A 24,178-nucleotide genomic window follows, 5' to 3' on the forward strand; every position below is an offset into this window, starting at 1 on the left:
ATTCATTTTTTACAATGCTCCTTCTATGAATAGCTTCTGGTCTTATACCTTGAGTCATGTAATCCTGCTTCAGGACTGTATTTCAACACTGCATGACCCTTTCATGCACTTTCATAAAACTAAAGAAACAGATAAACAAAAATAAATCCACATTACTCTGAACAATAATTCATTGGGTGCTTTTGGAGGATAAACTTGTTACTTAAAAACTGGTAAATAAAGAGAACAAATCAAGCATTTAACTTCCCTTTCCAGGATGCGGTCTATTATGGTGATTAAATACTTGATGAGAAAGTTTCTCTCTGTAGACATTTTCTTTAATAAATCAAGCAGGAATGACAATTCAAATATTGCCATTTTACAAATTCCAAATGAATTAATGGAGCCAAGTACTGATCATCAGGGGCCACTAACATTACAAAAAGCAACACACGCTATAGAGTCTTTTTCCCCTCCTCCAAAAAAAGTCTAGCCTAACTCAGGTCAGTCCTAAGATCTTAACTGCCAGTTTACAGAGGAACATTTTCAATGACCCCATTAGATATACAATCAGCAAAATCCAGAATGTGGAAAGCTCCATATGGCAGACATACTAACCAACTGCTTAAACAAATAAATTTCAATACAAAAAAAAGACCAAAAAATGGGAAACTAAACTTACTGATTAAAAAAACACACAAACCTGATTTTCTCTTCCAGCCATGTTGATAAACAACTGGTACTAGAATTCCCTCCTGCCTTAACAACTAAATTAACTAGACAGAGTATGAAGGAGCTACTTTTTGGGCCCTTGATACTAAACTATGCAAGATGGGGAACCTTGAGGGTAAACAAATACACAAAGTGAATCCAGTGTTCTGCCTGAGAAAACCATTCCACTTGTGGTATTTGGAAGGGGAAGCTGAGCCAACCACAGGATCCCGCCGAGTAGTTAGGGAGGTAGGCAGCAGAGGTCCAGTGGCTGACGCAGCTGGAATCTGTGTGGCCAGTTCTGGAAAAGAGGCACTTGGTGTAGCAGACAGTAGCAGCCGCAGGCTGAGTGTGAACAGGGATTTGAGAGATTGCAGGGCTGAGAAAGGTGGGAGTCCGAGACCAAACAGAGTGGAAAGACCTCACTGAGCTGAAAGGCTCAGACCTTTTCACTGAGACTTCAGAAAGACCAAGCCTTAGGAATAAGAACCATGCATTAGTAGAGCAAGGGTGGACAAATTAAGGCCTGCCTCACTGTCTGTTTTTGTAAATAAATGCTTTACAATATTTTATTGTAAAATATTCTTTACAATATTTTCCAATATCTTACTGGAATATAGTTATGCTCACTTGTTTAGTACTGTCTATGCTGCTTTTGCACTATTGGCAGAATTGAATAGTTGCAATAGAGACCACAGAATCCACAAAGCCTAAGATATTTACTACCTGGCCCTCTACAGAAAAGGTATGCTGATCTCTGCACTAGAGTAAGGGCTACACTCTTTTTAGGGCTTAGGGCAAAACAAACAGATTCACTCTAAGAAAGAATTAAACCAAGTCAGACAGAATAAAAAAGATTTGCCAGTAATTCTGACTCCTGTCAGAACAAAACATAGTTTAAGAAAAACAACATAATCTGTACACAGTATTATTCATTATATCACATATTCAATCACATATTAGATAACATATAAAGAAGCAGAAAAATGTAACCCAAAATCAAGAAAGAAAATAGGAGACCTCACCTGTGCCCACCCCAAGACAGGGGCTCTCCACACGCCCAGCATCCAGTGAGATGTGCCACGACCAATGACAAGGCAGTGGACAAGGGCAAAGTGATAGTGGCCAAGCTCGGACTGGGGCTAATGCTTCTAGCACTGCTCTTACCCATGCAGATTTATTCAAATCCAATAACTGTTATATCACTTTCAAGTAATTCTTCCCAGAACACATTGGTTGCCCCTAACTCAGCTAATGTCACCATCAAGGCAACTGGTGGTGGTTTGCAGTCAAAAGCTAGTCTCCTTATAATCTCATTCTCCTTTTTATATCTATTTTGTTTAGAGACGCAAGCCAAGAAACACCTATACTACCCCATCCTCTAAACCTAATTCAGCGGCAACTGGACATCCAGTGTGATGAGGAAAAAACAGGTCTTCATTGAATCTGCTAATTCCACATGTTATTTTATTGACACAGAAAGTGTTGATGATCCCTAATCTGATTGGTGTGAAGAGCAGGTAAAGGGTCTGAACAGATGATGAATATCAATATTAAGTCCATTGATGTTTCACATACAATATGAAGGGACAACATCCAAGATTAGTTAAGAAATAGATGATTACTTTAATGTGGCTTAAAATGTCTGGACATGTAAAACTCTACTTTGAAAATGAGAATAAATTTTACTTTACCTAGTGATAAAGGATGGAATGTGGAACAGAGATTCAATTTTCATTTGGTTCATTAAATCTTTAAGGCATAAAACAGGCAATACAAAAGCTTTCCAAGATTCTATCTATATGTACATTAAAAGAAACTTCTAGGTGGTACTGAAAATCCTTAATGCATTGTTTCAGCAGTACTAAGTTAACGTCTATGTACTCTGGATAAAGTTTTACACTGTTAAGCTATCACCGTTTTCTTTGAGAACTGAACTCTTCCCTCTGTGGCTTTGGGTTTGACATTGAATTTGACTTTTTATATAGTAATTAACATGTGCCAGGGTAGTCATGGATTGGAATCTACCCCAAATCAAAGCATAATGCGTAAATTTTACTTAAATACTTGTAACCCATTCCTATTCAACAAGAGCACCAGATTTATTTGGCTAAACTGATTCTAAAGAATTAGTACCTTGACCTTAACTAATTTCAAAATGCTTTTTATTTCTGCATATGCTGAATACTTCTTACAATGTAAAAACTTACCTGTTTTGAAGGTACAATAGCCAAACATTGAAATTAAAAAAGGCAAATATGTGCAGGAGCCAAAACTGTAATCTAGTATTTGGGAAGTGAAAACTGTAAACCTCTTTACCTTAAATTCAGAAAGACTTCTATACTCTTTCTGTAAATTTTTAAAAAACACAATCGGAATACCCATAATTGGAGCACTTTCTGTTCTCAGTCAGTATTTTTAGAAGGTTAGAACCTGATCCTAAACCTAAAGTGGGCCTGACTCTGGTAAGTAAATCTTTCCACAACTGACTCAATGTACAGAATGCTTTCTAAAAGTAGACCCTCCCTAAGGTCTTTTGTGTGCCTGGTCCCACACTGATGCTTCGATGTTCCATTATCTAATCTGAACAGTACTCTTGATAAACCAAAGTCATTTTCCCCCTCTTCAGGAATCTACAACTCTGTCCAACAGATCTCAAGCTACTACATTCCCTTTTGTTTCCTATTTTTCTCAGAGCTCTACATCTTTCGGACTGTATATTGTGTTTGTGTAGTTATGGTTTGATTCACAGTAACATCTCATATTAGAGAATTGATCTGCATTGAATGCAAACTGTAAATAAAAAGAAATGGCTTAGAGTACAAGAAACCAAGCTGTCAGTAAAACAGAAACAGACCCTGAGATCACCTAGGTGACAAAATTAACAGATAAGGGTTTTAAAATGGCTAGTAAAAATATGCATGTTCAAGTACTGGCTGGAAAAGATGGGCATGACGAGTGAACCGCTGGGGAATCTCAACAGAGAAATGGAAATGATAAGAAAAGAACCAATCAAAAATTCTAGAGCTGGTAAGTACAATATATGAAGAAAATAAAAAGGGCTCCCTGTCTTTTGAGATACGTGATGAAAAACCTATGGATGAAATTATATACCTGGGATGTGTTTCAAAATAATCCAGTTTTGGGGAGAGAGTGGCTAGAGGTAAAGACAAAACAAGAGCTGCTGTAAGAGGTGGTCATTATAACGAGGTGACAAATAGGTGGGAGTTTATCTTACAGCTTGGTCTACTTTTGTGTGTGTTTGAAGTTCTCCATATTCAAGAGCTAAAAAAGAAAATCTCCACAAGAAAAAGCTATTCTAACTGGAAAATAAGATGTTCAAGTGATGCTCTGCATACATATCATTCCCCGCCCTTCCTTGCCAAATGCCTTAAGGTATGTGTATCCACTCTGCATTTTCAAAGATTTCCAACATTTGAGGAAAGTGGGCACTTCAGAAAACTGAATATTCAGAATATTTACCCATTTTCTCTCTCTGTATGTTATACACTTAGACACACATGAAAATACTGGTGTTTTATTCTACAAAATGGGATTATATTAAACTCGTCTATAATTGCTTTTTCCAGACAACAGATGCCGTGGACATCATTCCATGTCAACAGATACAGGTCAACATCTTTTTTTTTTTTTTTTTAATGACTACAAGTATTCTTCATTGAGAGTCTGCATGTCCTTCACTGTGCACAACACTTTAAAATTTCAGTGGGAGACAGGAACTATCTGTGTTATAGGCTGTTTCCAGCAGAAGATAAGCAGAGGAGCCTATATGGCTTTAGGGATGTCTGACTGGAGAGAATTTAGGGCCATAATTTGATTATTAAGTATGTCTTAATCTATGCGTCTACCACAAGCCATATTATAATAGGGTTGGAAGGTATTTGTTAAAAAAATATCATATAGCAAAAATCCATTTCATTCTCTGGCTATCAACCTGAATAGATTTTAAGTCACAGGAAACTCCTTATTACATTAGCATTTTTGAAATTGCACACAGACTGCATTCCAAAACTTAATTCTGACTTTGTTTGGCAAAGTTGAAAATATATTTTCCTACAGAAGCTATACAAGTAGTAAGAATCTCAGGTCATTTGACAAAAGTTTAAAGTACTATCCTTAATTCATGGAGTGCCTGGATAGCTCAGTCAGTTAAGCATCTGATTTCTGCTTAGGTCATGATCTCATGGTTTGTGAGTTTGAGCCCCACATCAGGCTATGCACTGACAGTGTGGAGCCTGCCTAGGATTCTCTCTCTCTTCTGCTTTTGCTGCCCTTCACCCACTTGTGCTTGCTCTCTTTCCCAAAATAAATAAACTTTAAAAAAAATCTTAGGGGCACCTGGGTGGCTCAGTCGGTTAAGTATCCAACTTCAGCTAAGGTCATGATCTTGCGGTTCCTGAGTTTAAGCCCCACGTCAGACTCTGTGCTGACAGCTCAGAGCCTGGAACCTACTTTGGACTCTGTCTCCCTCTCTCTCTGCCCCTACCACATTCACACTCTGTCTGTCTCTCTCTCTCTCAAAAATAAATATTTATAAAAATATTTTAAAAAATATTTTTAAAAATCGTACAGTACTTCCTGGAGGTTAAATTTTTGAAAAACCACTATTGTAAGAGAATTCTCAGTGGAAGAGTTGATGGCCTTAGAGTCACAAATGAAGAGGGGCACTTGTAAATATTTTTTACATTTGTTAAGCTAAAACAAAACAAAATAAAATATTAGAAGCATTACATGCATCTTAATTTATAGTAATGAATAACAATATAAATATTCTATTGGATATATTATACCGTATTTAGATGATAAAAATGCTTGATATATAAAATTCAAACACATCAAGTACAGAAAAGTAAAAATCAGTCTAATCTTATCATCTAGAAATAACAGTTATGAACATTTGGGTGAACATTATTCTCGATATCACTTTGTGCATATATACACATAAGAAAGCAAAGATGGGGGGGCACCTGGGTGGCTCAGTCGGTTAAGCGGCCGGCTTTGGCTCAGGTCATGATCTCACGGTTTGAGGGTTCGAGCCCCGTGTCGGGCTCTGTGCTGACAGCTAGCTCAGAGCCTGGAGCCTGTTTCAGATTCTGTGTCTTCCTCTCTCTCTGACCCTCCCCTGCTCGCACTGTCTCTCTTTGTCTCTCAAAAATAAATAAAAGACATAAAAAAAAAAAGAAAGCAAAGATGGAATACAATGTTCTATACCCTGCCTTCTTTTCCTCAACATGTGTCAATGACGGGGCACCTGTGTGGCTCAGTCGGTTGAGTGTCCGACTGGCTCAGGTCATGATCTCGTGGTTTGTGAGCTCAAGGCCCACACCCAGCTTGCTGCTGTCAGCCTGTCAGTGCAGAGCCTGCTCTAGATCCTCTGTCCCTCCTTCTCTCTGCCACTCCCCTGCTCATGCTCTTTCTCTCTCTCTCAGAATAAATAAAATGTTAAAAAAAATACATGTGTCAATGACTATTTAAGTCTACAGTATATTGACATCATCTTTTTTAACAGGTGCTATGCAGCCGTTAAATGCAGCAGCATGCATGGACACACCACAATTTATGTAGCCACTCCCCTACCAATGTACGTTTCAGATCCTGTCCAATATTACCAACATAAAATCTTCTTCAGACACCTTTTCGTACTCATCCTATTGTTCTCTTAGGATAAATTCCTAAAAGCAGAATTGTTAGGTAAAAGGCATGTGTATCTTACATTTGACAGACATTGCCACACAGCCCTCTGGAAAGGCCAAACTACGTCACACACCCTGCAGCCGTGCCTTACTTAGAGTCTATGCCAGACTCGCCAACAGTCTGCTCCCTCTCCTCTCACAGCTTCAGCTACTTCCACATGGCTTGTGGAAGGACAGCAGGGTAGTGTTTAGGGATAAGGGTTTACTTCCCTCAGTGTCCTTCACCTCTCCCATAGCTACATTGCTTAAACTTCAAGCATTTCTCTTTTAGATTTCTTCCCTTCCCCCATTTCAGCTTCTTTTTTTCTAATTATAAGTCTATCACCTGGAATGGAAATTCTCATAGTTGCTACAAAAGATATGCAGAAGTAAAATTGCCTTAAATTATTCTTAAAGAGAGATGAAATATAAAAAAGAAAGAGAAGGAAGGAAGGAAAATAGGAAAGAAGAAAAGAAGGAAGAATGAAGGAAGAAAGCAAATCACTACCTAGGCAGGCCTGTTACGTGAAGAAAACTGAGATTTTGAGATAATTCCTCTTTAGGCCTATCAGACAACTCCTGTGAACAAATATTTCTATAGGAAGTTGCATTCTGAAACGGTTTTCATTCAGTTATGAAACTGAATACTTACTATGTGGAGACACTGTGCTCCAGGCTTTGGGGAGATAGATGAAGAAGGTAAGATAGGCCCGTAAGAAGCTCCCATTCTAGTGGGGAAATAAAGGTGTAAACTTTAGAGAAGAGTGCATACTTTGATGCTAGGTGACAAGTGTTTTGGTGAAGGGACGCCTCAAGTGCTATATGAGCAGAGTGGGTTAGTTTGGCTGGGCAGAAGTGAAGGAAGGTCAAAGGAGAGATGGCACTTCTGTGTGGCCTTGAAGGATGAATGGTTGTCAGCTGAAAAAGGACACTGCAGGAGCACAAAGAGGCATACAGTGGTAAACCTCAGCAGAGAGATATGAGGATAGGGGACTGACAGGAGATGAGGCTGAAAAGATAAAGTGAGGCCAGGCTGTGATGGAGTTGGCTTTGCGTGCTAAGGGATTCAGACTTTATTTCAGCAATGAAGAGTTCCCAGAAGTTTTTCAGCATGGAAGCATCATAATCAGATCAGGATTTTAGAGAAATAACTGTAGCTGTGGGGAAGAGAATGGACTGAGGTAGAGACCAATTATAAAGGCCCTGTCTAACTAGAGAATGGTAAAGACTTGTACTGAGACCACACGGAAAACTGGAGGGATCCAAGAAATGGGACTTACTAGGATTCAGAGTACACTTAACTGTGATGAGCACTGAGTAATGTATAGAATTGTTGGATCATTATATTGTACACCCTAAACTAACAAACTACTGTATGTTAATGACACTTGAATTAAAAATAAATTAAATAAAGAGGCACCTGTATGGCTCAGTCGATTAAGGGTCCAACTCTTGATCTCAGATCAGGTCATGATCTCACAGTTCGGAAGTTTGAGTCCAATGTCAGGCTCTGCACTGATGGCACAGAGCCTGCTTAAGATTCTCTACCTGACCCTCCCCTGTTAGTGTTCTCTAAATAAATAAATAAATAAATAAAGGAAATGGGATTTACTGACTCATTGGACAGAGAAATGAAAAGAAATGGTGGGAACCAAGAGAACTCAAATGTATTCACTTAGATACTGACTAGATGGTAATACCATTAATGGAGACAGAGTCTATACAGGCACAGGAGAAGAAGATGTGTAGACAAATACTCATTTTCATGTTGGATCTGTTAAGTTTAAGGGGCCTATGAGACATCTAGGAAAAGATGCCCAACATAGAGCTGGCATTGAGGGCTGGTGCCCAGTTCCAGCAGATACTCTGTTCCTTTTTTTTTTTTAATGTTTTTATTTATTTTTCAGAGAGAGAGAGAGAGAAACAGCGTTAGCAGGGGAGGGTCAGAGAGAGGAGTCACAGGATCTGAAGACAGGCTCTAGGCTCTGAGCTAGCTGTCAGCACATAGCCTGCCAAGGCGCTCGAACCCATGAACCGTCAGATCATGACCTGAGCCGAAGTTGGACGCTTAACCAACTGAGCCACCCAGGTGCCCCTCTGTTCATTTTTAAAAAACCATCTAGATTTGACATTCGTTGAGGTAGATAAGTTTGTTTGATGACAACAGATAGAGAAACCAGGGATAAGGCATTAGGACAGAATCCTGGGGAGTAATGATGTTTAGAAACCCAACAATAGATAGAGCCTAGTGAAAGTCTGGGAAAATCAGAGAGATAGAAGACAAGCCAGGAAGTAGAGACTGGCTCATAAAAGTGATCAAAGAGTAAAAAAGAAAGTATGCCCCACTTACTTGCTCCCCCATTCTTTCCCACACCAAGGGACTTCGGAGTGGCCTCAGGAGCTGAAACAAGGATTCTAGAAGGGGAGACTGGGAGTGAAAGACTAAGCAAGGAAGAGTTCCTGGTGCCTGGGGACAAGGACTATGTACTGTGATCTGGGATTTACTGCCAGTGCTGATGCCAGGGAATACTGTCACCTTAAAAGGCTCTTGTTACCTTATATCTTGGTTCCAAGAGACTGACCTGTCCTTTCTCCTTTCCAATGTCAGTACTCATAGTTTCTAACCATCCCTTGACCCATGATGGAAGAGAACAAGTCTTAATAGCCTCTCAATTCAGCAAGTTTAGTGAGTATAACTTTGACCCAGTTATTTGCTTGTTAAAATAGACATACAAGACATAATTCCTGCTGAACAAGAATTAACAATCTAGTTACGAGTAGGAATGCTGAGAGGAGGTTTACAGTGAGCTGGAGAGCCATCAGAAAAACCTCATGTCCTTCTTAAGAGGTTAAAAACATGTCTTCTTCCTATTTTCCAGGAGGGAAAGATGCACACACATGCTAATGATAAACCCTGACACAGAAAGACTTATAGCGAATTGATTTACATCAATTTAAGAGTGTGAAAAGGAGGACAAGAGAGGAGAGGAGCCTTCATGAATTTACTCTTCGTTTTCCACCCTGAGAGCTGGGGAGCAGGTGGTTTGTACCAGGTTGTCTTGTGACAACCTCTCTGTAATTTAAAACTAATTATGGATAGTCCATAAAGGGGACCTTTCCCCTAAAGGAAAGGACCTTTCCCCTAAATCTCTTCCTGATGACACATTTTCTTTCCCTTGTCTTTTTTTTTCCTCTCTCTGTTCTAATGAGAAGATCCTTCTTTTAGTTGTTGGAGCGCTGTGGGATATAGTGACATGGGTTATAGGAACCAATAACCTGACCTGGTTTCCTCTTAGCATCCTTTCCCAAGATTTCCCCACCATCTGTCAAAATAAGTGTATGTGTTTGTACAAATGACAAAAAAAAAAGAGATTAATATGTTTTTTCTGTAACCTGCATGGATTACATACATACACACATACATATGTGTATACTTATAATATACATGTATGTGTGTTTTGGTTTCTCCTCCACCTTGACTATCTCCCCAAATCCTCTTCACCATTACTGCAGCAAACAAAAAAGTCTAAACACCATTATTTCTTGCCAAAAGAGGAAACAGAAAAATAACCTGATTAGTAAACAGAGCTTGGCCTGGAGCCCAGATCTTAAGAGATGTAAATTGGGCCTCTTTTCACAAGGCTGCACTCTCAGGTTGACTTCCACTCTTCCATCCAACTAGTCCAAAATACTGCTTCCATCACCTTCTTCATACGTATCTCTCACTGCAAATCTTCCTGTGGGTCCTTACTCATCTCCACTAACACTGAAATACTGAGGTCCGTCTGCCAACCAACCCCCTTCCTCTCTAAAAACATCTTCCTCTTACTTTTCACACACTTGTCATACTTTCCGTCTCATCTGAATGTTGTATACTGACTCGTATGGAGAGACCATGCCATGCAGTGCAGAGGAATGAGCTTTTTAAAAAATGGTCATTTCAAATCCCGTTTTGCCTCTCACAATCTGTGTGACCTTAGTCACTGCCTCACTTTTCTCATCTGCAAACAGGGAGTAATGCCTAACTCGTAGGGTTTTATTAAAAAATATTTTTTTAATTTTAGGCACGTCTGGATGGCTCAGTCAGTTAAGCCTCCAACTTCAGCTCAGGTCATGATATCATGGTTTGTGAGTTGGAGCCCTGTGTCAGGTTCTGTACTGACAGCTCAGAGCCTGGAGCCTGCTTCAGATTCTGTGTCTCCCTCTCTCTCTGTCCTTCCCCTGCTCATGCTCTGTCGGTGTCTCTCAAAAATAAATAAATATTAATTTTTAAAAATTTTAATTCCAAAAAATATGGAACATTTTAAGAATGTGCATATCATCCTTGCCCAGGGGCCATGTTAATCTTCCCTGTATCATTCCAATTTTATTTATTTTTTAATTTTCTAAAATGTTTTATTTATTTTGGATACAGAGAGAGACAGAGCATGAGAGGAGGAGGGGCAGAGAGAGAGAAGGAGACACAGAACTGGAAGCAGGCTCCAAGCTCTGAGCTAGCTGTCAGCACAGAGCCTGACGCGGGGCTCGAACCCACGAACGTGAGATCTGACCTGAGCCGAAGTTGGAGGCTTAACCCACTGAGCCACCCAGGCGCCCCTCAAATTTTAGTATATGTGCTGCCAAAGAGAGGACTAGCTCACTAGTTCATTAGGTTTTAAAAGGTATCTAGCAGTGGTGCCCTGGTGGCTCAGTCGGCTAAGCTTAGGACTTCAGCTCAGGTGAAGAGCTCAGCTTCGTGGGAGGGGCCCGCTTCGGATCCTCAGGCTACCCCCCCCTCTCTCTCTGCCCCTCCCCCTGCTTCTCTCACAAAAATAAACATTTTTTAAAAGGTGGCTAGCATATGTAAAGTGCTGACACAGTATTATGTATTTAAAAAGCACTTAATACATGGTAGCTATTTACTGTGAAAACAACGTTTGCCTCACAGGACCTGACACCTAGGCAGTCCCTCAAAATATGTTAGCTCTCCTCTTTCCCAGTCCTTGAAACAACTTCCTAGTTCTTTCTAACCGAGATTCAGAAACTAGTTCAAATCCAACAAGAATTTCTCTATTTACCTGCACAAGTATTTGCACGTTTACTAAAATCTCACCACCACTAAGATCACGCAAGGATACCGCTTACTAAGAGGTATCCAGACATACTTTCTCTTCTTAACTCTAAGTCCTGTAAGGGAATAATCACAATTTGCAAGTTTCCCAAAAGACGTGTTGTATCAGGTCAACAGATACAACAAACACCAACTGTTTTCTCTCTGGCAACTGGGTATCCAGGCACATTTTAGAGTTACCACAGGTGTATCGTGAATCAGATAACTGACGTGGGGGAAAACTTAAAATAATGTTTCATAAATCTCAAGGAGTGACGGCGCAGAGAAGCCAGGCAGTGACGGAGTCTAGGCAAGCGACGAGTGAACAAATGTGTCTATCTGTTCCTGCGGCGTGTCAATGTGTCAGCCTGTGTGCCTGCGCGTATCGGTAGAACTGAAAGTACATAGTGTGGGCCAAGATGTCGGAGCGCCGGTGTGTAACCCTTTGAGCCCGAGTGCTTAGCGAGTGAGCTACCGTGCAATCCCCCACGGGGCTGTCCTCCAGGTGCTTACCTCTGCGGACGAGCAGGTAGACGCCGCTGGGGGCCGCCATGTTAGTGCCGGTCACGTGGTCGCGGAGCAACTCCCTAGCCGCCCCGCCCCGCCCGCCGGCGCTGTCCAGTCGCAGCCCTGCCGAAGACTGGAGGAGCCGGGGCCGCCCCGGGGGGAGCGCGCGTGCGCGCGGGGGGCTGACTGCGGGAACCCCGGCAGCAAAGCGGCTCCCGCACTGGGGCTGGCCGGGGAACCCGCGGCCCGCCGAACCCGCTCCGGCCGCGAGAGGCGGGCTCCAGCCACGGTTCGCGCGCTTCCTCAGAACCCCCGTGCCCAGGTGCGATGGAAGAAGGCTGTCAGGTAAGCGTGGCATCCAGTATTTGTAGCATCAACATTTTGGTGCATGGAAAGTGAACTTGGGAGGAAAAAATAAAGCACAGTCTAGCGTTCAACGTAGCACTTTGCATCGTCGGCCACTCTGTTACAATTTCCATGGATTGAGTTGAAAGGTAAAATTTGGTTCAAAGTCACCAGCTGCCGCTCTGCTGTCCCAGAATGTACATTACTCAGCAGAGACTCCAGACAAGACAGGAATCTCTGTGCAGCTGCAAAATCAATTCTGGATACCCCAGTGGGTATGTTCGGGGGACTTCTCTTTCCCCAAGGACACTTCCCGCTCAGCGGTATTAATTGGAGTCTTAATCCTAAATTTGACTTTTGAGAATGGGTGGATGACGCCTGCCAGTGGCGCTGCCAAAAGATGAAGCCTACAGAAAGAAGGCCAATTGTGAGACAAGTGAGGGTGCTGATGTCTCCCTAGTGGTGACGGTGCCTTTTTTTTTTTTTAACCGAATTCTCTTTTCCTCTTATCTGCATTTTGGGGCAGATTTCCATCCTGTCGTAGACCAGGTATTACTGATCTTGGTAGCCTCGTGCCCAGCAAAGAACCTGAAGCAACTGAACTCTCTACGGAACCAATCAAACTAAGAATTTAACAGTTTTCCAGACTTTTAATGCAGCAAAAATTGCTAAGGATTCTTGATGAATGCATGTGATGTTTAATGTTTAAGAATTTAAGTACACACCTAGTGAAACGTCCAGACGGTTCAGAAATGAATAAAGGAAAAAGCCCAGTCCTCTTCCTAATCCTGTCTGCACACCACAGCCCTACTCTCCAGTCAACCACTGTGTGCATCATCTATGCCTTTTACAGGCAAATATGTGTAAAATATTTTATATGGACTCACATACTTACTGTTAGGACTTGCTTTTTGCATTCGTTGCAAACATCAAATCTCAAACACTTAGTTCAAACTCATTCTTTTTAATGACTACATAGTTTTGATATTTTTACTTTCAAAGAGAATGGACTTCGGCAGTTCACTGGAGGACACATGTTATACCTGGAGACCCAGTTCCAGATGCCTTTGGGTCACCTTAAAAGATAAAGAGAGGGGCACCTGGTTGGCTCAGTCGGTTAAACCTCTCACTTTAGCTCAGGTCTTGATCTTGCAGTTCTTGAGTTAAAGGCCTGCATCAGGCTCTGTGCTGACAGGTCAGAGCCTGGAGCCTGCTTTGGATTCTGTGTCTCCCTCTCTCTCTGCCCCTTCCCTGCTAGTACTCTGTCTCACTCTGTCAAAAAATAAATAATAAAACATTAAAAAAAAAAAAAGAGACAGAGAAATAATGTTTTCCACTGAGGTAAGTTAAGATGTACAAGGATAAGAATGAAAAGTACTCCATAGGTTACTTCAAGCTCCACCTTTTTCTTTTTTTTTTAAATTTTTTTGTTTATTTTTTGAGAGGGAGAGAGACACACACACAAAGTGTGAGTGGGGGAGAGGCAGAAAGAGAAAGAGACACAGAATCCAAAGCAGGCTCAGTCTCTGAGCTGTCAGCACAGAACCTGACGCGGGGCTCAAACCAATGAACTGTAAGATCATGACCTGCGTGGAAGCTGGAGGCTTAACCGCCTGAGCGTCCTACGTGCCCAAGCTCCACCTTTTTCAAACTCAGATCAGTTCCAGGGAGAGGGCTATTGAATACGGTAAATCTATTGTGCTCCCCTGCGTCTAGAAGGAAAAGGAAAAGGAAGCACTATGAGGACTCAGGTGGCTCCACCATAGTCCAGTCCACTGGGGAAATACTCAGTAAGTTCAGCATAGAAGGTATGTATCTAGGATGAGCTAGAAATGAGGCAGATATGAACTTATGCAGGTTATACAGCTCAGCCACTGACCTCTGGGTCAGTGAATTTGACTTCTCTCGTACCATATTGCACTGACATTAGAAAGACTGAAAGTTGCCAGTATGTGTCCTCCAAAATCATCAATTTATGAGATAAATGCATACTGACCAACAAGATAAAAGGCTAGACCACCAACATCTGAAATCCGTTGCAATTCCAACATTCTGTGATCCTGGGCATTCAGGGCATTAGAATGCTTTCATTTAGATGAGTAACCACTACTGACTTACTTCTCTACTCCATTTCTGTCCATCTTCCCACCTGTGAAAGGAAGGTTAACTACACTGTGGTATTTACTGATTTGAACTCCCACCAATATTCAGATTTTGTACTTGTGATTCTTGAATAAAAAGTTGAGTACTTAGTTTTTCAAAATCAGGGTTCAAGAAATAAAGGATAACTTCTGGGGCCCCTGGGTGGCTCAGTCTGTTGAGTGTCTGACTTCTGCTCAGGTCATGATCTTGTGGTTTGTGAGTTTGAGCCCCGCGTCAGGCTCTGTGCTGACAGGTCAAAGCCTGGAGCTTACTTCGGATTCCTTGTCTCCTCTCTCTGCCCCTCCTCTGCTTGTGTTCTCTCTTTCTCTCTCAAAAATAATAAACATTTAAAAAATAAATAAATAAAAGATAAGTTCCTAGGGGCACCTGGGTGGCTCAGTCAGTTAAGCATCCGGCTTCGACTCAGGTCATGATCTCACAGTTCGTGGGTTTGAGCCTCACATCGGGCTCTGTGCTGACAGCTAGCTCAGAGCCTGGAGCCTGCTTCAGATTCTGTATCTCCCTCTCTCTCTGACCCTCCCCTGCTCGCGCTCTCTCTCTCTCTCTCTCTCTCTGTCTCTCAAAAATAAATAAAAAACATTAAAAAGTTAAAAAAAAAAGATAAATTCCTAATACTTTCAGTTTCTGTGTCCAAAAATTCACTCTTCAATACTAAAATGTTTTATTAATTGTGATTACCTACTGTTTTATAGGTCTTTTATCTTGGTTTTTACTTTTACCTAAGTCTTACCTAAGATGTCTTATTAGCATCTTTTAAAATCTTTTAATCTTTTTTTATAAAAGAAATAATTCAGAAATAAATTCTCATATTCCTATTTTTGAAGTCAGTTTCCCATTCTTCTACGTAATAATATTTTATTATAGACTTACTCCATATACCTTTTTCAAAAGTTGTATAAAGTTTTCCATTCTTCTATGTAATGATATTTTATTATAGACTTACTCCATATTCCTTTTTCAAAAGTTGTAAATTATATTGGTTTCTGTAATGTATGTATTGAGTTTGTCATTCAAATTCACGTTTTAAAACTGTTATAGGGGATTATGCAACAGGGATTGAATCTCTTTAAAAATAAGTTTTGCTTGGGCACCTGGGTGGCTCAGTCTGTGAAGCATCTGACTTTGGCTTAGGTCATGATCTTACAGTTTGTGAGTTTGATTCCCCCTTCAGGTGAGTAGGAGCCCTGCCTGGGGTGTAATTGAGCCTCGCTTCCAGTGAGCCTTGCTTCTTTCTCTCTCTCCCCCTCTACTGCCCTTCTTGGGATTCTCTCTCTCTCTCTCTCTCTCTCTCTCTCTCTCTCTCTCTCTCTCTCCCTCTCTCTCTCTCTCTCTTTCTCTCTCTCTCTATCTCTCTTTCTGTGCCCATCACTCACTGGCACCCCCCACCTAAAAAATAAAATAAAATAAAATAAATGTTGCTTTGTAAAACATCATCCTGTAACTTGTTTTGCAAGTTTAGATTTTCAATGCTTATTAGGATTACCTATGATGCAAGATACTTAAAAGCATAGACTATAAAGTACAGACTAAGATATTTACGTATCTATAGAAGAATATAGGAACATACTGTAAAACTAACTGAAATAACGCACTATTTCCTACTGGGCACAAAGCAGATTCTGTGGTCTGCCGAGGGAAACCAGTGCCCTGTGACCCACGCAGCTTCAGCAGGACTGTCACCGAGCCTGAGATGCCTTCATCTGCCCTCCCTGACCTTGCTTCTCAATATTGCCATCTCAATTAGACACTTGTCAAAAGACACTTGTCTTTTGATTTTAGGATCATTTCTTAGCATTTGACTCCATGGCTTGAGAAGAATAATTCCAGTCTTCTCGGACTTATCTGATTTTAGTATGAGGAAATACTTTTATTTATGTTCTTTAAGTCAAATGAACATTCTTTCCAGGAACGAGGAGTCCTGCATAAACATGTCTGCACATACAACAGGGACCTCTCTCAGCAGTTCATTGGACCCTGGAAAGTTAGGGTCCAGCTTCAAATGATTAAATGTTCGGGCAGAACATTTCTAAGGCACTCTCCTAACCAATCTGCTGATAGAATGTATTTCCTATAGCAGTCATTTGGGACAACAGTGGATATGTTACTGTGTAATCTGGGGGGTCCTTAGAGGAAATGTGTAGATGCTCCAGGTTTTTTTTGTTTTTTTTTTTTGAGTAATGCCATATCCAAGGCAGTGGTGAAAAACTGAGAAGATTTCTCCTTGCTGCTTGTGCCCTGTTTTGATCGAAAACAATGCTAAGAGGGTCCCAGGGACAAGGGGGCTTTACTTGTTCGTGACTCTTATGTCCCTCTCGTTTTTGAGTTGTCCAGTGACATTTTCTCAGTCATATAAATCCTATGTGAATCCTATAAATCCTACCTGAGCCCCTCCTACACTGAAATTCAGAAAACATCAGGAATCTATCCCCATTGCTAGGCCTGATCCAAGTGGACTCAGCAAATAGCTTGCTGCCCCTTCCTGAACAGTCTGTCAAGGTAAGCAGAGTAAAATGCATTCACACAGGGCTGACTTAGCTGTAGGGTAAGACCAAAACATTGTCCCAAGGGAGTTGTTACTTTCAGGCCCAGTCTGGCCAGTATTACGTTGGTTCAATCTCTTGGCTTAAAAGATTTGATGGGAGATTGTAAGCAGAAATGATGCTTCAGCCTAGTAAGCTCTTCCTTGCTGGAGCATGGAATGGTGGCAAGAAGCGAGGGAAGGAGTGTATGTGAAGGCTATTGGGAAGAGGATGAGGGTGGTCTGAGACCTCAAACACTGATGCCTCTAAGTTTTCTGGTAATACTTGTTTTGGTCAGATTTGCCTTCAGAACTGTGCAGGTTTAAGAAAAAAGACTTCCCTGACCTCTTCTCTTAGAATGGGCTCTGAGGGTAAGTTGGGTTAAAAGAGAAGTGTGCATTTGCTCCTGTGAAATCTAAATAAAGATGTGTACCATTAGCGGCTGCCATCTTGACTCTATTAGTTATCCGTGGAAAAACAGCACCTGATTGGACACTTCTGGAGAACGAAGAGTTCCATTCAGAGTAAGGAAGAAAGGCAAAAAGTTTGCAAGAGAATTTAGCAATCAAACAGCCAATGAAGAAATACTTAAATGCCTACTCCAGGCTCCAAAGAGATATGATACTTTTTTTGTTCTTAAGAAACTAATTGGAGGGATGCCTGGCTGTTCAGTTGGTGGAGCATGCAATTCTTGATCTTGGGGTTGTGGTCTTGAGCCCCACATTGGGTGTAGAGATTAATTAAAAATAGAATCTTAAAAAAAAAATGGAAAGCTAGACCAACATACTCACAAGATTGTCCATACAGAAAGACCAAATACCCTTGAGACTATAAGCCTCATAGGAACAATGACAGGTGTCAGGGGTCACAGAGTCCAGCTATCCCTGGCTGTCAAAAACTGAGAAAAATGCTGACCTCTAATTATGTAAATATTGGAATCTGTTTAATATCCTTCACTTTCTGCAAAGATGAAGGTGAAAGAAAGGGATATAACTCCTTCTTTATCACCTCTAATCCACACTTATAAAAGAGAAAGGAAAATATTCTTATATTCTTGATCTTGTTGGAATATTTTTAAAAACTTTTTTTTTTTGAAAGAGAGTACAAGAGTGGGGAAGAGGCACAGAGAGAGAATCTTAAGTAGGCTCCACACTGACCATGGATCCTGACACGGAGCTTGATCCCAGGCTCTGGGATCAATACCTGAACCAAAATCAAAGAGTCGGACCCTTAACCACTGAGCCACTCAGGCGCCCTATCGTTGGAACTTTTTTTTTTAATTTTTTTAATGTTTTATTTATTTTTGATATATAGAGAAAGACAGAGCATGAGAGGGGTAGGGGCAGAGAGAGAGAAGGAGACACAGAACTGGAAGCAGGCTCCAGGCTCTGAGCTAGCTGTCAGCACAGAGCCTGACGCGGGGCTCGAACCCACGAACGTGAGATCTGACCTGAGCCGAAGTTGGAGGCTTAACCCACTGAGCCACCCAGGCGCCCCGGAACTTTTTTTAAAAAGTCTATTTTGGGGGCACTTGGGTGGCTCACTCAGTTAAGCAGCCGACTCTTGATTTTCAGATCAAGTCATGATCTCACGGTTCATGAGTTCAAGCCTAAGTAGGCCTCTGCTCTGACAGCACAGAGCCTACTTGTGATTCTCTCTCTCCCTCCCTCCCTCTCTCTCTCTCTGCCCCTCCCTGGCACATGTACACATACATGATCTCCCTCTCTCTGCATCTCCCCAGCTCTTGCTTACATAGGTGCACTCTCTCTCTCAAAACTGAAAAAAAAATTTTAAAGTCTGCTTTGGTTTTTTTCTGTTTACACAAGTATGTATTTGTGCTCGTTAAAAACATTTAAAAGTACCGAGATACATCATATACAAAGTAGAACTCCTCCAGAAAAGCTCTCTCCAGGTAGCCAGTCTTAAGTTGATGGATATTCATCCATATTTTTTTCCTAAGCATGTACCACTGATTGGGCTTTCTAAGGGAAGGAACCTGTTTTTACCATGACCAGTCACACATCTGTGTGGAGTGAAAGACAGCAGGCTCAGCAGTCCATATGCAGAAGCTCAGAAGCGCACACTGTTACTTACGGCTTTATTGCAGTTGACTGTGCTTTCTCTCCTCCTTTTGCCCTCACCCTGCACTTATTTCCCTTTCATTGTTCCCATTTTCTGTAACATTACTTACTGGTTTTTTTCCTTTCCCTCCTGAAGTAATAGTACACTCTTGGTTACCTTCTCATATCTTTCAATCTTTGTATATTCTTTTGGTGGATTTATGGTTCTGTTTGCTGTTTCATGTTTAGTGTGTTTGATCAAAAATACACGGTCCTGTAGGATTGTGTGGAACCAGGTTTGACCATTAATATCACAAGGTGGAAAATATTTGGAATTTTGATATTTCCTGCCAAAAGCAGGAAACAGTACTCCTTGGTCAGTGAACAGTTACACAAAACACACTGCAGTGAGAATCTCCAAGGCGGCGATTATGAAATTACAAGGGATTGAATCACAGAAAAGGAAAACTAGCTGTGTGTCCCTTTCTCCTCTCCCACTCTCCGCCTCCACTCCCCAAACTGGCTGACAGACCAGGCAGCAGTGCATCCTTAACTTCTGCTTGCCTCTCACTCAACACATTCTATATTCAAGACCGAAACTGTCGAAACAAACAGGAGGGCAGATGCTGCCTCGACCTCTCTTCCCATTGAACTAGCTCCTCTGTGCTCACCCCGTCCACTTTAACCCAGAGAATAACCTGCGTGGAGAGCATTCTCCTCCGCAGAAGCACACGCAAACATCACTGCCATTTTCCTTTGCTCAATAAAGGATAAAGGAAGAAAAGCAGCAGCTGCTCTAGGAGCAGACAGCAAACAAGCCTCACTGTGGTGGCCCCACAGCCTTCACAAAAGGGGATTCAGAGAGCGAGGCAAACACACTGTGCAGCCCAAGATTTCTGCACAGATTCACCTGCCAGAATTATTAATAAAAAAAATCTGAAGAACTGTCCAGGTGAACCGGGAGTCTAACCAAAGCACATTTTCCAACTGGTCTTTTATTAAGTTTGAAGAGAGAATACAGTTGAAGACCTAGAAAGGGCTCCAAAGACCATGTACTCCAACTCTACCCCTTCCAATTTAAATTGATCCAATTTAAAGATAAAGACAGTGAGGCCCAGGAAGATCATAGGAGAGAAGGTGCAATCCTTTTCCAGCCCGTGTACATTATAACACTGGAGCTCTTATCTATTTTTTTAAATATATAGTTTATTTATTTTTGAGACAGAGAGAGACAGAGCATAAGTGGGGGAGGGACAGAGAGAGAGGGAGACACAGAATCTGAAACGGGCTCCAGGCTCTGAGCTGTCAGCACAGAACCCAATGCAGGGCTCGAACCCACAAACCATGAGATCATGACCTGAGCTGAAGTTGGATGCTTAACTGACTGAGCCACCCAGGTGCCCCGATACTGCAGTTCTTAAAAAATATTTTTTTACAAGCTCTTTATAAGATACTTCTTGTATCATCTTACACACCTCAGATATTCCTAAGAGCTGGCATTACATTTTTTATAGCATTATATTTCTCCATAGGATTCACGGAAAGCCCCTAAAATTATGACATGAAAATTTTCAAATTTGGTTTTATATGTAGCATTTATTTGTTGATTCACAGAACCAGGGTGTCAAAGATAGAGGCAGTTTGCTTTTGGTAGCCAAATAAAGAGTATGGTAAACTATGATCCCTTTGAAATCAGTTTCCAAAGAAAAGGATTGAGTATTGTGGTTTTAAAGGGTTTTTTACTTGTTTGTTTTTTTATTAAAGGAAGCTCTTCATTATCTTTTCTTTGGCGAGTTCTGCTTTGTGGAAGTCAGGCTGAACACAGTCTCACCGTTTAAAGGTGACACTTGTCTGCTTCAGGTAAACTTACTTTTAAAACTTACAGGTTTTATGGTTTTGACAGTTATATAGAGCTTCCATTGATGAACAACATAGTAATATTATTTAAATAAAATTTTGTATGAAAGTAACACATTGTTTTTAAAAACATGCCGTTAATACAAGGGTTACAATGAAAAGGGAAAGTCTGTCCTAAACTTTCCCAGTCTGACTGGACTCCACTAATTCGTTTCTAGTTGCTGCTCAGTCATGTCACTACAGTTTATTATGTTTGGACTCTGACTTCCTTATATGTTTTTTTCCTTGAGTTCATAATTTCCTATTATAAATCGGACCAGTTAGATGTTATTCAGTTGCCATTCTCAGATTTCCTTTTATTGAAATCAGATTAGTTTTACTATTTTTTTTTTTTTTTGAGAGAAAGAGCATATGTGCTGGCACCCATGTGGGAGATGGCAGAGGGAGAGAGAGAGATAGGGAGAGAGTCTTAAGCAGGTTTCATGCTCAGCGTGGAGCCCAATGTAGGACTCGATCCCACAACCATGAAATCATGACCTGAGCCAAAATCAAGAGTTAGATGCTTAACTGACTGAGTCACACAGGCAGTCCTAGTTTTACTATTTTATACTTCATATCCTAACGCTGCTAAAATAGACTTACGTAACGTCATCATAAAGTGTGTGAAGTAAGTTTTCTAGTTTGGATTTCCAAAACCACCTTTAATTTACCCTCACATTTGGATATAGGATTCTGTTCTTTGAAGACATTGTTCCATTGTCATTTTGCATGAAGTATGCTTGATGAGAAGTCTAAATGCTATTTAAATACCCCCTGATCCCCTAGGTGAACTGTGTTTTGACCTCTGAAAGCATTTAAGATCTTTATTTTATGCTCAGAGGTTTGTTTGGTTTTTTTTAGTTTTTAATGCTTATTTATTTTTGAGAGAGAGACAGAATGTGAGCAGGGGAGGCGCAGAGAGAGAGGGAGACACAGAATTCAAAGCAGGCTCCAGGCTCTGAGCTGTCAGCACAGACCCTGATGTGGGGCTTGAATCCACGGACTGCGAGATCATGACCTGAGCTGAAGTCGGACACTTAACTCACTAAGTCACCCAGGCACCCTCTCAGAGTTTTGAAATTTAATAATTTAGCCTATATGTGGATCTTTTTAGGTAAGTGATGTAGTGGTTAAGAACCCAGGAGAATTAGACTACACTCAGATCCTAGCTCTGCTACTTACTTCCAGTGTGACCGGGTGAAGCGACCTCCCCAGGCCTCACTTGAGGAGGATACCATGTGCCTTTGAGGGTCGTGAGAACTGACAGGACTGATTCAAGTGCTTAGCAAATAGCACTCAATAAATAGTGCTCAATAAAATGTTCATGATGATGGCTTAAACTTGATCAACCCTCAGTGAACTTTTAATTTAAAGATTCATTTCTGGGGCGCCTGGGTGCCTCAGTCGGTTAAGTCTCCGGCTTCGGCTCAGGTCAGATCTCACGTTCGTGGGTTTGAGTCCCGCATCTGGCTCTGTGCTGACAGCTAGCTCAGAGCCTGGAGCCTGCTTCCGGTTCTGTGTCTCCTTCTGTCTCTGCCCCTCCCCCTCTCATGCTCTGTCTCTCTCTGTATCAAAAATAAATAAAACATTAAAAAAATAAATAAATAAAGATTCATTTCTTCAACTCTGCAAAATTATCCTGCCTTTCTTTGATAATATTCTTCTAATTTCTTTTCCTCTCTGAAATGAAAATAACCTATCAGATTTCCCACATGGATTTATTTTTTTCCCTCATAGTTTCTCCTTTCCATGTCCTAGGAACTTTCTTCAACTTTATGACCCACATTTCTACTGCTTGATTTAGAATATTTATTTTAAATTTCCAAGAGCTTTTTTTTATTCACCAATTGTTTTTTTCATGGTATTGTTTTTGTTTCATGTATGCAATAATTTTTCTTTCCCAATTTTTATTTTGAAAACTTTTTACATTTATTTATTTTCAGAGAGAGCAAGCAAGAGCAGGGAAAGGGCAGAGAGAGAGAGAGACAGAGAGAGAGAATCCCAAGCTCAGTCTCACGTGGGGCTCAATCCTTGACCAAGAGATCACAAACTGAACCAATGTCAAGAGTTGGACTCTTAACTGACTGAGCCACCCAGGCACCCCTATCTTGAAAACTTAATACAGAAAGGCTGAAGAATCATATAGTGAACACTTGTATATATCTTCCCCTTAGATTCAATGATTTAAAATGATTTGGCACATTTGCTTTCTTTTTGTTTATTGAAATGTCTGTATATGCCTGTATGTACATAAGTATATATATCACACCTACACATTTTTTTGGACCATTTGTATGTAAGTTGCAGACACCCTGACTCTGCTCCTAAATACTTCACCACGCAACTCCTAGGAATAAAGACATTTTCCTACACAATCACAACGTCATTATCACAACCATGCAAAATCCCTTATCACCTAATACAGAGTCTGTATTCAAACTCCCGTATTGTCTCAAGTGTGTATAAGACCTACCAAAATATAAAATGTCCATATACCTTTACTCAGTGATTCTATCACCATTGTGCATACAGACTCCCACAAGAATATTCACTACAGCGCAGTTTGTTAAGAGCAGAAGACGGGATCTTTGTAGTGAATCTAAGTATATTTGGAGTGGTCTGGAAAAGTGTTTCAGTATGCTTGTTTATATGAACATGTGTGATTAAACAACCAATTTTGCATATTTCTTTAATTTTAAAGAGTGAGCCAGGGGTAGGGTGCACTGGAATTATTTAAAATTCAGGGCTCTATCTGGAGAGAGCTGTTTCAAGAAGTTTAGCACACGTGCTAAGGAAGGGGTTGGTCTAAAAAGATAAATCACTGAAAAGAACGAACTGGCCTATTTACATCAAAAATCATTAAGAAGCAAAAAACAAGAGTTTGGTAACCCAGAGGATATAAAGCAGTACAACTTACAATTTCCTAAAGTCAGTACAATTCTCTGTTTATGAGAAGCTGGATAGTAATGTGCCTTGATTGTTTTAGTATGCATTGCAATTTTCATTTGTTTAAATTTATTTAAAACATGGCTTCAGCAGTTTTGAAAATGGAAACTAAAAATGTTTGTTGTAGGGTCTTTGGCAGAATTTCTGAGATGCTGTGTTTCATATCAGCCTAAAATTGTAAATTCTCTGTAGACTGTCACCTTGTTCAAAGCAGGTGCCATTATTTTTTTAAATAAACATTTGATGTTAGCTGTGATGTTAAATAAAGAG

The 24,178-nt window shown here is 40.8% G+C and overlaps 2 protein-coding genes and 1 non-coding gene across 3 annotated transcripts in view; 1 reads left to right on the plus strand and 2 right to left on the minus strand.

Annotated features, from left to right (window-relative positions):
- The window catches only part of METAP1D (methionyl aminopeptidase type 1D, mitochondrial), an 83,365-nt gene extending 71,331 nt beyond the window's left edge, over nt 1-12,034 (minus strand). The window contains exon 1 of the mRNA XM_029934378.1: nt 11,986-12,034. Coding sequence (XP_029790238.1) covers nt 11,986-12,025 — 40 coding nt within the window. The 5' untranslated portion in view covers nt 12,026-12,034. The remainder of the gene's footprint in view (nt 1-11,985) is intronic.
- On the minus strand, nt 10,671-10,774 carry LOC115288763. Its single transcript, XR_003907167.1, has one exon. It is a non-coding gene; the product is annotated as a U6 spliceosomal RNA (small nuclear RNA).
- Nucleotides 12,035-12,176: 142 nt separating the features above from the next.
- Nucleotides 12,177-24,178, plus strand: part of SLC25A12 (solute carrier family 25 member 12) — a 201,543-nt gene continuing 189,541 nt past the window's right edge. The window contains exon 1 of the mRNA XM_029934380.1: nt 12,177-12,324. Within this exon, the coding sequence (XP_029790240.1) occupies nt 12,307-12,324 (18 nt within the window). The 5' untranslated portion in view covers nt 12,177-12,306. The remainder of the gene's footprint in view (nt 12,325-24,178) is intronic.

This window comes from Suricata suricatta, chromosome 3 (assembly GCF_006229205.1).
Source record: "Suricata suricatta isolate VVHF042 chromosome 3, meerkat_22Aug2017_6uvM2_HiC, whole genome shotgun sequence".
Lineage (NCBI taxonomy): Eukaryota > Metazoa > Chordata > Mammalia > Carnivora > Herpestidae > Suricata > Suricata suricatta.